The sequence below is a fragment of the Penicillium cosmopolitanum genome, assembly GCF_028827165.1.
Source record: "Penicillium cosmopolitanum strain IBT 29677 chromosome Unknown utg000005l:1.0-4006212.0:1.0-4009387.0, whole genome shotgun sequence".
NCBI classification, from domain to species: Eukaryota; Fungi; Ascomycota; class Eurotiomycetes; order Eurotiales; family Aspergillaceae; genus Penicillium; species Penicillium cosmopolitanum.
Genome location: NW_026622675.1, coordinates 3,554,984 through 3,568,778, shown reverse-complemented (window position 1 = coordinate 3,568,778; position 13,795 = coordinate 3,554,984). Strand labels below are relative to the sequence as shown.

Genomic DNA, 13,795 nt, shown 5'->3' with positions numbered 1-13,795 from the left:
TTAAAATCCATGTATTCTAACGTCGTCACAATCATCAAAGATTCAAAATCACCACGTCTCCTCTAAATACATCTGATTCAACGTATCAAACATATTATAATCACTCGGCAAACAATCCGGCTCAAAGGCAAATCCCAAATTCTGCGCAAAAAGCTCATCAGAGCTTACCAAGTTCGAGAAATCAGGACCATTAACGCCAACACCGACACCGACACCGGCATCAAAACCAGTAACGGGTGGTGTATTCTCATCCTGATTCAGATAAATAGAATGTGCCTCGGTGGCAGAGGGAAGCGGTTGATGTTGATGTTGATGCTCAAGATGAAAAGAAAGGGGGTTTTGTAGATGCATGGCATTCTTATTATCAAAGAAGGGATCAAAGGTATCCAACGGAGGCACATTCGTTTCGAAGGGTATATTCGCATCGACGAGTTGAGTCGCCGCTTCATAGGCTGCCATATCACATTCCTTCGGCGGGCAGGGAACATGATCCGAGCCGAAGCGCTGGGTGTAAACTTTTTCCAAATTCCGACCGATTCGCTTGGCGATGTTCCAGGACGTTGATAATTCTCGTAGAACTTGCATACACAGGCCCACTGCTACGTGTGGGGATAAATTGCGGTTGGATCCTGTGGCTTCTTCGGCAGTGCAGGCGTCGGGACTGGAATTGGCATTTGAATTGGAATTGGGGTTGGGATTGGTCTTTGTAGTGTTGGGTGATTTGTTTTCGATTGTGCAGCAGTTTTCGATTATAATTAAGGCCGCGGATAAAGTGCAGTATGTTGCTGTGATGGGACTCATTTTGAAACTGCCGAATGTGTGGCGGTATTTTTGGATTATGAGGCACATTGCGCGGATTGAGGAACTGCAGCTTGCGAGGGCTTTGGTGGTTCGGGAGTGGTCGGGGGACGGTTTTTCTTCTTGGGATTCGCCTTGATTGGTGCTGGTCATGTTATCTGTTTGCGTATTCGCGTTGGAGGAGGAGGAGGGCTTGTTCATGAAGGGGCCACAGAGGAGGATGAAAATTGTGTGGTAGACCATGAGCATTGTGTAGGCGTGTGGGAACTTGGATGGGCCGGATGATCGGTCGATTTTGATTTCCGAGGGAAGATCATAGTACCATGTTTTGAGTTCGAGGACGCAGGAATCGAAGAAGGCGGACCTCTGATGGGCATGGAGGAGGGGCCTAGGTGACCAGCTGGGATGGGTTAGAGCCTGGTCATACCGACTTTCGCTGATCACACTTACAGTGAGTGAAGGATCTTCTCGAGAATCCGGCAAAGGTCAATCATCGCTTGGTGCAGTTTAGCGACGTCCCTTTGTGAGTAAGCCCGTAGTTGACCATTGCCTTTCGCCGAAGGTAAGACTTTGGTGCTTGCACACTGTAGGTACGGCTTGTTCACAACACCTTGCGAGTCCTGTGGGATGATTAGATCTATGACTCGGGATGGATGAGGAATATTTAGGGGACGGGGTATCATACCAGGAGGGTGCAGACTCTACCAGCATAGCTTGCAGAAAGCTTATCATGGCAATACAAAGCCCAATAGATCTGCCTCCTCAACTCGATCTCGATGGGCGGGAGGGACACAGCCCGGCCAAAACGGCCGGATCCATATTGAAACCCATGTCCAGAGCAAGACGATTGGCCATGCCTTGATGAAGCCAACCTGCTGCATCCGAACCCGTTGCCTGGAGAGGATCAAGTCAGCGATCGGCACTCATGAGACTCGCATTCTATAGTAACGTACGATGTAGAACATGCCCATGATAGCCAATGATTGAATAGTAGTGATCTTGGGCCATCTCAAATCATTTTGTATCAATTTCTCTGCTTTGCAGATGAACATCCTCCCTGCGGTGTTGGGATCGTTCGGCTCGGTTCGAACCTCGAGTCGATCGCAATACCGAGAGCCCACCGCGAGAATACAGGTCAGTAATAAGGGGCTGAAGTATCGCCCGCCATTGGCCATACTCTCTCGAAAGAGGGTTTCATTTAGCATCTGAAACCATGGCTGTTCCCATTCAAAGTATAGGTCGATGAGATGCGCTTGAAGTTCATCTGATAACCAGGTTTCGTATGGTGGAGAGAGTTCGCCAGCCACTTCGTATCGACAAGTCGCGGCAGGTTCTGGACATTCCGGTGTATTGGTAGAGCATCCCGTACATGATGGATCTGTTGAATATGCCTCTTCGACCGGAGAGTCTATATGCCAATATCAGCTCAGCATTGGCTGACAATCGGAAAAGACTTTGGTATACTTACCATTTTCCGAAGAGCGGAAGAGGAGTCTTCCACTGGTAGGGCCAAAATATCTAACCTCGCCATCCTGATCGAAGTTCAATGATTCGTCCAGGGTTAAAGCTCCATCAAAAGTACCACACAAGTCCTCGACGTTACAATTTGAGCCGGCGGATGCCCACTCCGACTCAGTTGGTTGATGTTGATTCGAAAGCTCATCTTCGGCCATCAGTTGCGCAACTGAGGCTTCTGGATCAATACCATGTGAGTGCAATACACGCTCCAGTAGCTCAATCCGATTCCGTAGCATCACCACATATGCCTTAGGCGCGGGCTGTCTCCCGTCCTCGGCGGTCGAGTACTGACAGCGGATTCCGCGATCCAGACATCGCGAGCAGGAGGGTCTATTGCCATCGCACTATCGAGGAGGTCAGTTGCTTGATCTACGTCGGAGGTCATATACATTCGGGTGGTGGTGATGATGCATACCTTGGCTCTTCGTCGACGGCATTCCTCGCAGGCGCGGGAGGTATACTTCCTAGCGGGCCGTTTACGTCGAGCGCTGGGATCTTCAGCAGGTGTTGCGGAAGACATTCAAGCACCGATATAAACTGGTTAGCAGTTGAGGATGAAAATGCTACCAGTTTGGCTGTAGTCTTCTTTGAAAGTGATAGATTCAGTTGGAGGGCGGTCTTGGATATTACAAAGCAGGCAAAGCTGGAATGGGTCGACACCTGACGATCCAGGCGGTTATCAGCCAGCAATTTGGGATGGTATGGGACCAATGACCTATTTGGGAACAGTTCATCCAATGTTGTCTGTTACTAGCTAGCTAACAGCTAACTGGGCTCTATAACATCAAGGGATAGCTTCCTGATACAGTATATCCATGAATATTACCACTTTAATCTTAGTTTTCGTAGGGAGGACCTGGGATATGAAGATGCATTCCAAGGTTCAGATCACATGACCGGTCTGGACGCCGATCTAGATAGCCTCGAGGCACTCATCTTTTTATCTCAACGATCTTATCTTAACCTTCAAGTTCAAGTTAAAACCTTTGAAGAACTCGGAAGTTTTATATGTATTCTTGGGAGTGGTCTAAGCACTCGTCTCCATCCACGGCTGTCCATTCCCATCTTTGCACGTCAGCCCACTCATGCCGACCTCGTTGTGGTCTATTAGCTTCTCTCGATGCTATAAATGTGTGCATAGCACTAGCAGCACCTGTAGCTTCAAGTTGAACTCGAAGTATTCCAAGGCTGGCGAACACCATCTATGAATGGACCACATCATTCGGAGACATATATAGTATCAAGAAGTCTCCGTGTTACTAGTACAAGTTCCAAGGTTGTATTATCATGATGCCAGTGTGACTGACCTTGGAACAAACCTTGAGATCGACTCGTTTGAGCTAGTAACTCCACTTATGCAAGGCCAGCTCATATCTTAACCATAGTTCCAAGTTCGAGGTTCGATTAGCCTTCAACCTTGTGACCGCCTGACCACGGGATGTACTATTAATCCGCCCCCTTGAGCCGGGAATGAGACTGCCAGTGTGGGAGGGGCAGGGCCACCTGGATATGATTCACAGAAATACGTAATGAGTGAAAAGATCTACAAATTGACTCGGTTCCCCTCAGGCCTTCACGGTCCGCTAATGCAGCTCCCTGCCGGCCGCGAAGGATTACAGCGGCACCCACGAATCCGAACGTTCCCCACTGATCAGAGGCGGATCCATGCAGGACGACCGGTGCTAACCGGGTCTCATTGGATTCAAGGAGGGTGGGGGGAAGGAGAAGCATAAAGTTTACTCGGGGGGTATCTCCAATCCTCAACTCGGGATACTTTTTGGGAGGTATGGATGGCGTCAGTCATGGGGAAGGAAACTCAGTCCCCTGCTTTTCGCAACACAATCCATACCCATGTCTATGTCCACGCCAGTGGTGGGCCACAACCGTGGACGAACGATATAATCCCTGTTTTCAAAGGGTGAGGATGAAAGGCACGAGAGCACGATAGGCACAATGTTGCTATGATGGCGGGCATCAGGTGACTACCCCGCAAATCGGGGGATGAAGAAAACGGTGGAGACAAGGATCGCCCACGGTCCACGGTAAATGCCAAAACTTGGGAAACTGAGCAAAGTTGGGAAACTTGCTGGAAACTTGCTAGAACCTTTGGGGCATTTCCCTTCCTTCCACCCCTCTACTCACTCCCGAACATTCCGGGCGGAGATCGTTTCCTTATTGCTCTGGTTGCCTCCCCTCCCCCCAATATATGAATCAATGGCGACCTAGTAAGGGACCGTGGCGCGAAATAGACCTGCGTGGCACAAGTGAAAGGTGCAACAATGTGGTCTACACTCTACCCTCAACTGAACAGGGAGGAGGGAAGAGGGTGGGTGGGTGTATGTGTCGCGGTCATGCTGTAATCGTTAATCCACTTTCTAAGGTTAAAAACACTCTGGGAATTAATCTGCAGGGCCATGGGCCCATGGGTCTGCTCTCGTGCTCTCAAAGACCCCGAGACAAGCGAAGTCTCGTGAAGCAGATGGTGGCGTCCAACTGGGGTGTGATGCTGTCCTAGTGCGGCGGAATGACATCCTAATGGACTGCATGGCATGAAGGGATCGGGCCCGCTTGGAATCTGTGGGTGGATTGACATCGCAGGGGGGGGCGGGGGAGCCCGTCCCTTTACTTCGTACTGTATGTAGCCACTGTTTGTGCTCCACCGAGTTTCGGTTTTGTGGTTTTATGGTTTTGCTTCTTCGCGGAGGAGCAAATATCCGCCTAACTCTGTGGTGTGGGCTTGGAGGCACAGGTCCCGCAAAGGCACTACTCGTACACTGCACTGCACTGCACTGTACTGCGCTGCAAGCTGCAAAGCTGCCTTTGGGGGCTAAACGAGGCGCAGCCACAAGGATTTATCAGACTTTTGAAGTCGGACTCTGACTCTGACTCTGACTTTGGCTCTGAATCCCAAAAGTACCTATCGGATCCAGACTCGAGTCCATTTCTGCAGCCCACTGAGCCCAGGTAGCTCGGACGGAGAGATTGATAGATTGAATCAACGTCATGAGCAAGGAGCTGAGCTTGGATCGTAAGGTGTGGTTCGATGCTCCTGTCTAGGCCGAGGAGCCTTGTCCTCAGAGTGGAATGTATGTAGTAAATGTAGAATGTAGGATCAGGCAGACAGTGACAATCAACGATATCATTCATGATGGAGTATCGTACCCATATGGCAGGTCGAAGAAATTAGAAATGATCGTCCAAGACTGTCTCTTTCTCTCTCTCTGCTGGTCTGTCTTGAGCGGGAAAAGAAGAAGAGAGGAGAGACGCACACCCGCCGCCAATCACCGCCAATCACCGCCCTCACTTCCTTCCCCCCCCCTCTCCTCTCTTCCTTTTTTCTCCCCCCTCCCTTCTTTTTTTTGTTTGGTTGTTTTTTTTATCGATATCCTCCTTTCCAACCCCGAATATCTCCCTGATTCCAGTCTATCTACCCCCCTCCCTGGGTCGGCCTCTAGGGTTGACGTCGATGATCCTACGCGTCGGCCTCGTCGCGACTACACATTCCCCCCCGCATAGACAACGGCTTCCGTTATCCTCCGTCCTCGCACTTCCTTTAGGCCTCCTCTCAAGTCATCATTCTGCCATTTGAGTGCATTCGCAGTGGGATCCATTGATTTCATACTCTGCGGATGCGTCATGGCCTATTAATGTTACGGATGAATCGATAGCCTCGGCCTCGTCTGTCCCAAGAGCAATCCGCTCTGCCTTCCAGCAGACGGTTCTGCTTGGCTCGATAGCCTGCCCGACTTTCTTTGATTCTATCCATATCGCATATACAATCGACACTACCTTCGATCGCCCGGCCGTGAACCCCCCTCGTCGGCCCGACCGATTCATTATGGCGGACAATGGCTCAACAAACCCCCAATTCCTCGCGCCGCCGGCGGTCACGGCCTTGCGACAGGAGGCTCGGAATATCAACCCGAAAATGACCCGGAGTATGAGTGACGATATGCGGGAGGAGCGTGAGGATTTGAAGGAAGCCGCCGAGCAGACGTTGAACATCATCGTGGATCTGAACCTGGACGGTCGCATTAAATGGGTCAGCCCATCGTGGAGACAGGTTGTGGGCTCGGCCCCGGAATCCGTCGAAGGTCGCTTGATATCCGATCTCCTGCTGGGAAACAAAGATGTCTTTCGTGATGCGATGGAGGCAATGAAGGAGGACGACTCTCGGAGTCGCTTCATTCGCTTCTCTGTCCAGATGGGGCCGGACTCGGTTTTGAAATACGCACCCGAGTCACGCCCGGTCGAGATCGAGGATGAAGGAGAGGGGAAACAAACAAATGAGCCGACGGACTCTTCGCAGGGCGAAGTCGACCGCAATGTGCTCACGATGGAGGGACAGGGTATTATGGTATATGAGCGAACAGATGATGAGGCCGGACACGTACGTTGCATGCGATCCCCAGAACATCCGCCGTATCGCATCGAAATATGCAAAGCTGACCTGAATCTCGATTGCTACAGACTATGTGGATGCTCCGACCGTTTACCCAACCGCGAGAAGTGACAATCGATCTCCCACCGCAGCTGGTAGAGTCGCTCGGCGTTGGAGCGGAGGTCCTCGCGAACTATCTCACCATGCTGGCAGAAGCAGCAGCGAACGAACCCGACCCGGCGAAACATCCCGCCCCAACTCCGGTACTTTGTCGAATTTGTGAACGTCAGATCACCCCGTGGTGGTTCGAAAAGCATTCAGACTTATGCCTCCAGGAGCATCGGGCGGAAATGGACGTCCAGATCGCGCAAGAGAACCTGAACGAGCACCGACATTCGATCGTGAAAGTACTAGATGCGCTTGAGTCTCGACAGGGAAGACCGGCGATTGGACTTGATGGTCATATCATGCCGTCGCCCCAACCGGAGTACAAAGGATTGCCGATCGGACCATCACCAGTCAACTCGTCGCCATCCTCAGCACCCGTATCAAATATTAGCTCTGCACCAGGGACGCCTCCTCGCTCCAGAGACCACTCGGCTTCGGGAATCGCACAAGGCCCCGGTCGCCCTCGTTCGTTCACTGTTCGACGGCCTCTTGCGCGTATTGTCGAGCTTGTGCTCGATCTTTGCGATACTGCGTTGGAAATCAGCATGTCGGTCATCAAAGAATCATCCCGACCAGAGCCTGGAGAGGAGTTCCGGACGCTCTCGCCGCAGTCCGAGTCCAGAATTACCCAGGTCGCTCAATGGCATTCTCCGAGTTCCAATACACTAGAGCAGGACCAGGGCCTGGCAGCCCTCTCAAGTGATACTGAAGCTCTCGCTAAGACCAAAGTAGATGCTGTTGTTCGCCATCGCAAGATCGTTGAATACGCCGAAAGGATTCGTGTTGAATATACAGTGCTGGTGGAAGAGTGTATCGCTGCGGCTCTCAGCAAGGCTGAGCGTATCGCTGCTGGCCAGCTCAGCGATTCCTCCTGTTCCTCCGACGAAGAAGTGGTCCAGGAAGGCGCTTTTGGAAGTGACTATTCTTCTGCTCGAGAGGGGCCGTTTTCACCGGAAGCAAGTTATGAGTCTCTATCGTCGCTAATTCATCAACAACCGCATCAACCCCTACAAGCGCAACCACAAGCGCAACCACAGGCGCAACCGCAACAGCCACCTGCGCCAGTTGTTCCCACCCCACGAAAATCAACCACATCTGCATTGACAATGTCAATGCGAAACTCGCCAGATCGTCCCTTCCTACCACAAGGCGAAACAAGATCGTCCTCTACTGCAGTGTCTACAGGATCAAATAGTCCCATGGAATGCCCGACCCCCCGATCGCATAAGAGTGCTGCTGGCCTTTTAGGCACCTCTCAACCCTCTCGCCGCGGTTTGCCATTGTCTGACATTGACGCGGGTGATAGTAGTGATGGTAGCATGCCCTCGACGTCCGCTTTCGCGGGAGCCATGCGGACAGACTCACCTTCGTCGGAACGAAGCTTTGATCGCAAACGCAGGAGCTTAGTTCTCCCAGGTTTGTCGAGCTCCCCTCGCCGCCAACCTTCTCCTGCTCGGGTGGCTGGCCCACACTCTCCGCTACGAATGCCGAAACCTCGACACTCACACGGCGCGGAAAGCTTACCGTCGCCGATTGTTTCTCCCTCAACCTACGCGGGCGAGTTGGCTCATCACATTCGCCATCATCGTCGCCAGTCCTCTGCTACCTCTTCAGACATCACCAAGCCCCCACCATCTCCTCGTCTACCCTCAGTCAGTCAGCAGCCACGTCCCGCACCGCCTTCTATAAAGGACTTTGAGATCATCAAACCTATAAGTAAAGGCGCTTTTGGGAGTGTATATTTATCTAAGAAAAAGTCGACTGGCGAATATTACGCGATCAAGGTTTTGAAAAAGGCAGACATGATTGCTAAGAATCAAGTCACTAATGTCAAGGCCGAGCGTGCTATCATGATGTGGCAGGGTGAGAGTGACTTCGTGGCCAAGCTGTATTGGACCTTCTCAAGCAAAGAATATCTCTATCTGGTAATGGAGTATTTGAATGGCGGCGACTGTGCCTCCCTTGTCAAGATTCTTGGCGGTCTCCCTGAGGATTGGGCCAAAAAGTACATTGCTGAAGTGGTCCTTGGTGTTGAGCACCTTCATAACCGCGGAATTGTTCACCGTGACCTTAAGCCAGACAACCTTCTGATTGATCAGACAGGGCATTTGAAATTGACAGACTTTGGTCTTTCCCGCATGGGATTGGTTGGCCGACAGAAGCGAGTTCTGAAAAGTCCAAATGAGTCTGCCCCGGACTTGCTCAAGCAGGGTCCGTTCCCCCGTGCCATATCTATCGCATCATCCCGATCAGCATCTTTTGACTTCCAGGCGGGCTCTCCCGGATCTACCCCGTTAATCACACCCGAGCCGGGCACCAGCGTGGGTCAACCTTCTTATTTCAGTCTCAACCAAAGTGGTATGAACCAAAGCAATCTGAATCAGGGTGGACTGAGTCGACAAAGCTCTCGCCGTGCATCAGGCTATCGAAGCGACAGTGCCGGGAGCGACAGCTTTAACGGGATGTTCAGAGGATTTTCCCTCAATGAGCCTCTCAACGAGCCCCCAGTACCTTCACCAAGTATGCTGTCCAGTAACTTGGCTGAAGATGACGTGCCAAGCGAGCTGGACGATTCGCCCCAGCTCTATCCGCTACAGCCTACTTTCAGCAATCCTATGCTCCACAATACACCCCCGCAGCAGAACATGTTGCCTCCTGTGATGGCTCTTTTCGATCCTGAAGATCATGACCGACGATTCGTTGGAACGCCCGATTACCTGGCTCCGGAAACCATCAATGGAGTTGGACAGGATGAGATTAGCGATTGGTGGTCCCTGGGGTGTATCATGTTCGAGTTCATCTTTGGATACCCACCCTTCAACGCCGAGACCCCGGACGAAGTGTTCGAGAATATTTTGCATCGGAGGATCAACTGGCCAGAAGATCCCGAGGAGTACACCACTGTAGAGTCGCTGGATTTGATGAATAAGCTCATGACTCTGAATCCGCGTGAACGTATTGGAGCCAATGTCGAGGAGAAGTTCCCAAACGGCGGAGCAGAGATTCGTGCTCATCCTTGGTTCAACGATATTCACTGGGGTACATTGTTGGAAGACAAAGCAGAGTTTGTTCCTAACTTGGAAAACCCCGAGGATACCGAATACTTTGATGCTCGCGGCGCGACCCTACAGGCTTTCGCCGAGGAAATGGAAGATCAACCTTCCCCCCAAATGCCAGCCACAACCGAGACGGATCGACCTCACGATGCGTTGTTCAAGGTCCGCTCACAAGTGAATTCCATGAAGCGCCCCTTGATGCCTCTTCATATCCCTCCGCATGTGCGGGACGCCCGTGACTCGCGCAGCCGGAGACTAAGCGAACCCTCGCTAGCCGACGATTTTGGTAGCTTTAACTTCAAGAATCTGCCCATGCTCGAAAAGGCCAATAAAGATGTGATTCAGAAGATGCGGCAAGAAGCGATGCAGGCCCAGCACCGTCAATCCGGTTCGTCCGCGGCTGGACAGACGCCTTTGACCAATTCTCAGCCTTCTCTGGATGGAAGTCCCTTGCCAATGTCGCTGCAGCGTACGATGTCCCAAAACAAGGGCAACAACCGGCCATCTTCGCCATCGAGTTTGAGCCAGGCCAACTCTTCACCTAGCCGGCCCTCACAACCATCCTCGCCGCTTCTGGTTCAGTTCAGCACTGGCCATAACCACGAGCGTCGTAAAACGTCGGGCTCTTCCTCGACCGCGTCACACCAGTCGAGTGGGACATTCCAACCATCATCGGCGGAGCAGACCCGCATGCCGAACTTGAGACTGGGCTCGGTCGCCTCCTCTCCCGTGAAAGCCAGTCGCATGCCAGCTCATTCTCCTGATAAGCACCCGTCTTCATCGAGTCATCGACATGGAAGTGCTCCAGCCAGCCGAGCCCGATCGCAAACCATTGGGTCTCAAGATGGCGGTGAACTGTCTTCCTCCCTCAGCAGAGAATCCTTTGTCCCTTCTCATCACAAGCGACGCAGTCAACTGTTCGATATTTCCCCGTCTTCTTCCGACAATGAAGATCCTCGCACCAAGGCTTTGCTGAAAGTCCAGCGCCGTAGGCAGAGCTCACGACGAATGTCACAATTCAATTTGACCGAGGGTCCGTTTTTCCGCCCCCTGGATATTCTGATCTGTGAGGATCACCCTGTTTCACGACTGGTGATGGAGCGTCTCTTTGAAAAGCTACGCTGCCGAACCATCACGGTGGCCAATGGAGCCGAGGCCGTGCGCTACGCTCTGAGTGAAGTTCAGTTCGATATTATCATGACCGAGTACAAGTTGCCTCAAGTCAATGGCGCAGACTTTGCACGTATGGTCCGTGAAACCCGCAGTGCAAACAGACACACGCCGATTATCGCTGTCACTGGTTACTTGAAGGATCTACCCGAGACCCATAACTTCGATGCACTCATCCAGAAACCACCTACACTTTCTAAGCTCACAGAGGCTCTAATTAAGTGGTGCATGTGGAAACCTCCACCCAAAGATTACAATCCATCGCAATCCCCCCTCCCCATGTCGATGCCGAGTACTCGTCCCAACACGCATCCGACCGATGACAGCCCTAGCTCGGCATCATCGGGCTTCGTGCCCAACCCTCCTAGTTCCTACCGGGGGTCGAGTCGGGATGAATCGGTGACCAGCAGTGTATTTGGTGATATGGAGTCGATCAAACCAGACGATGTGCCTGTCATCATCAGCCGCAGTCATGATGACTGGGAACAGGGAAGCGGCGGGTTAGGTATCTCCGAAGATGCCCACCCTGGCAGCCCGGATCCCAAAGCGATGCCTGTTCCCCAAATACTCCACACTGCCAGTGCACCCGCCGCTATGGACGGAACCGGTACACTCACCCCACGGAAACAGCGCTCTAGTGAAGCCATCCGTGCGAAGCGCGAGTCCTTGGAACGCAAGAAATACGAAGGTGCGGAATCCGGCGACGACGAGGATGAGGAGCTTGGCAACACCCAATCTCGCCGCAGTCCACCAAGTCGCAACCGTCGACCGGGGTCTAAGCTTGGCATTGAGATGATGCGCACAAACAGTCGAGGCAGTGTAGTCAGTGGCAGCGAAGAGCTCATCAAGAAGGAGCGGGAAGCTCTACGCCGACAAAGTGGAGAGTTCGCAAGCGGTAGTGACGACGGTTCTCTCGGCTCCCCTGCCAGCACGAGCCTGGAGGAACGCTTCGAGGGGATGAGTATCCCCGAGGAGTCAGAGGTTGATGAACAAGTCGGTCCCCACAATTCACCACCGAATGCATCGGTCTCATCTCTTGGATCAAACCAGCGCCGTCCTTCTCTCGGACATCGCGATACCTCTATCTATTCAGGGCCAACCTCCCACCCTTCTGTATCGAAGGCTAGCTCGGAGAGTCTGACCCAGGGTCAAATTACGCCTCCCAGCGGAGAAGTTGGCCGAGGCCGAGGCCCCATTACGCCGGAGGTGAAGACAACAAGTAGTCTACTTTCTGCCGAGTTTAGCTCTGGCTCTGGCGTTGATGACACCGATTATACCGAGACGCCAGATCCTGAAGCTACACCCCGTCCTCTACATCCATCTCCTACACCGGATAGCGACGAGACACCACGACCGAGTGAGCGGTATCGTATCGACCTGTCCACCTCTAAAAGATAGGGCAGCCATCCCCGAGGGTCCTCCTCCTAGGCTACTACTATCATGGCTCTTGCGGTTTTATCGTCACGAACATCATACTCGTGACCCTTTTCCATTTCTTTTCTTTCCACATATTTGCATCTCTGATTCGACTTCCCTTCGTTGTAAACATTTTCCTTGATTCTTGATTTCTCTTGCACTGTCCAGCGGACATGTCATTATACGCGCATCGCTCTCACGTCTCTTATGTCCCACCTCGGCTTTCAGCTTTTGTTTTATGTATGGTCAAGGAGCCCCGGCGTTTCGGAATGAAAGTGAAGTTCAATTTCTTTTTTTCTTTTCTTCTTTCTTTGCCATTTTGTGATCTGGGCATTGGGTGGAAGCGACTGAACTGAATTGGATTGGAATGGACCTAGAGTGCCTATGTACTAGTTTTCTCGAGCTTTGGCTCGAGTTGAGTTGGTTTCTAATCCAGTATCAAGTTGACCTTCAGGACTCCCAAGTTCCTCTTTCTCTCTCTCTGATTCCAAGTGGAACACACTTTTGTTCTATTTTTCGTAGAATATTATTACTTCGCCACACAGCCAAAATAGCCCCTCTCAACCGCCCGCATCACGGACCTTACATTGACCATCCCATGTCTCGCCTCGGGTAAAGGCGCTGTCAAAGCAGGACGATCTTACTCCGTTGGGCCCGCACGCCAAATCCGACGAATGAGGCCGGCCCAATTGCTGTGCCAATCACTCTGCCGACAACCAATCTTGAGCGTGGGACCAACTTGGACCAACTGGGACCATCTAGTCCCGTCCCCATTGCAGCAGGAGATGCAGATGCAGATGCAGATGACGACTTGGGAGATAGTGGTTCGCTTACTCCTGCTCCTGCACCTGCACTCCGCCTTTAGTGTGACTATTAGTGTGACTATGGACATACTCGTACAGTATGTAGAAGCAACGTGATGCTGATCGGAACCAACTCTGTCCCGATCGGGGAGATCGATTGGATGTCGTGCGTGGTGGGGAGTGGTGAAGGGTGGTGGAGGTGCAGATTTCTTTCACGCTTGTACGGAGTAGGGTCCCAGAGTACAGAGTAACGGCCTGCGAGTACGCGGTCTCCTCGTAGTCCATGCGCAACCTGAATACACCGAGTCGTACATACTCGTAAGTCTCTTGTGCCGAGGTGGATCAAGTTGACCCACTTGTGATATCACGACTGGGAATCCCGGCTATTTTGAGATTGTCTCCTCGGGATGTTTATTTGGTGTGCTTCAGAAGGGAAACTTCAGAGAATCTAAAATCTAAAATCTAGAATCTAGAATGTAGAATCT

At 52.0% G+C, this 13,795-nt stretch overlaps 2 protein-coding genes across 2 annotated transcripts; one reads left to right on the top strand and one right to left on the bottom strand.

Annotated features, from left to right (window-relative positions):
* Positions 1–48: 48 nt before the first annotated feature.
* On the bottom strand, positions 49–2,836 carry N7509_004341 (uncharacterized protein; the record flags this gene model as incomplete). The annotated part of the gene is made up of 7 exons (XM_056628978.1): positions 49–1,198; positions 1,249–1,418; positions 1,484–1,559; positions 1,592–1,692; positions 1,752–2,206; positions 2,267–2,660; positions 2,732–2,836. 7 exons carry the CDS (start codon positions 2,834–2,836, stop codon positions 49–51), a joined length of 2,451 nt encoding a protein of 816 aa, XP_056491712.1.
* A 3,318-nt stretch (positions 2,837–6,154) lies between these two features.
* N7509_004340 (protein kinase RIM15) lies at positions 6,155–12,489 on the top strand (the record flags this gene model as incomplete). Its single annotated transcript, XM_056628977.1, has 2 exons — positions 6,155–6,706; positions 6,787–12,489. 2 exons carry the CDS (start codon positions 6,155–6,157, stop codon positions 12,487–12,489), a joined length of 6,255 nt encoding a protein of 2,084 aa, XP_056491711.1.
* Between the last annotated feature and the right edge of the window lie 1,306 nt (positions 12,490–13,795).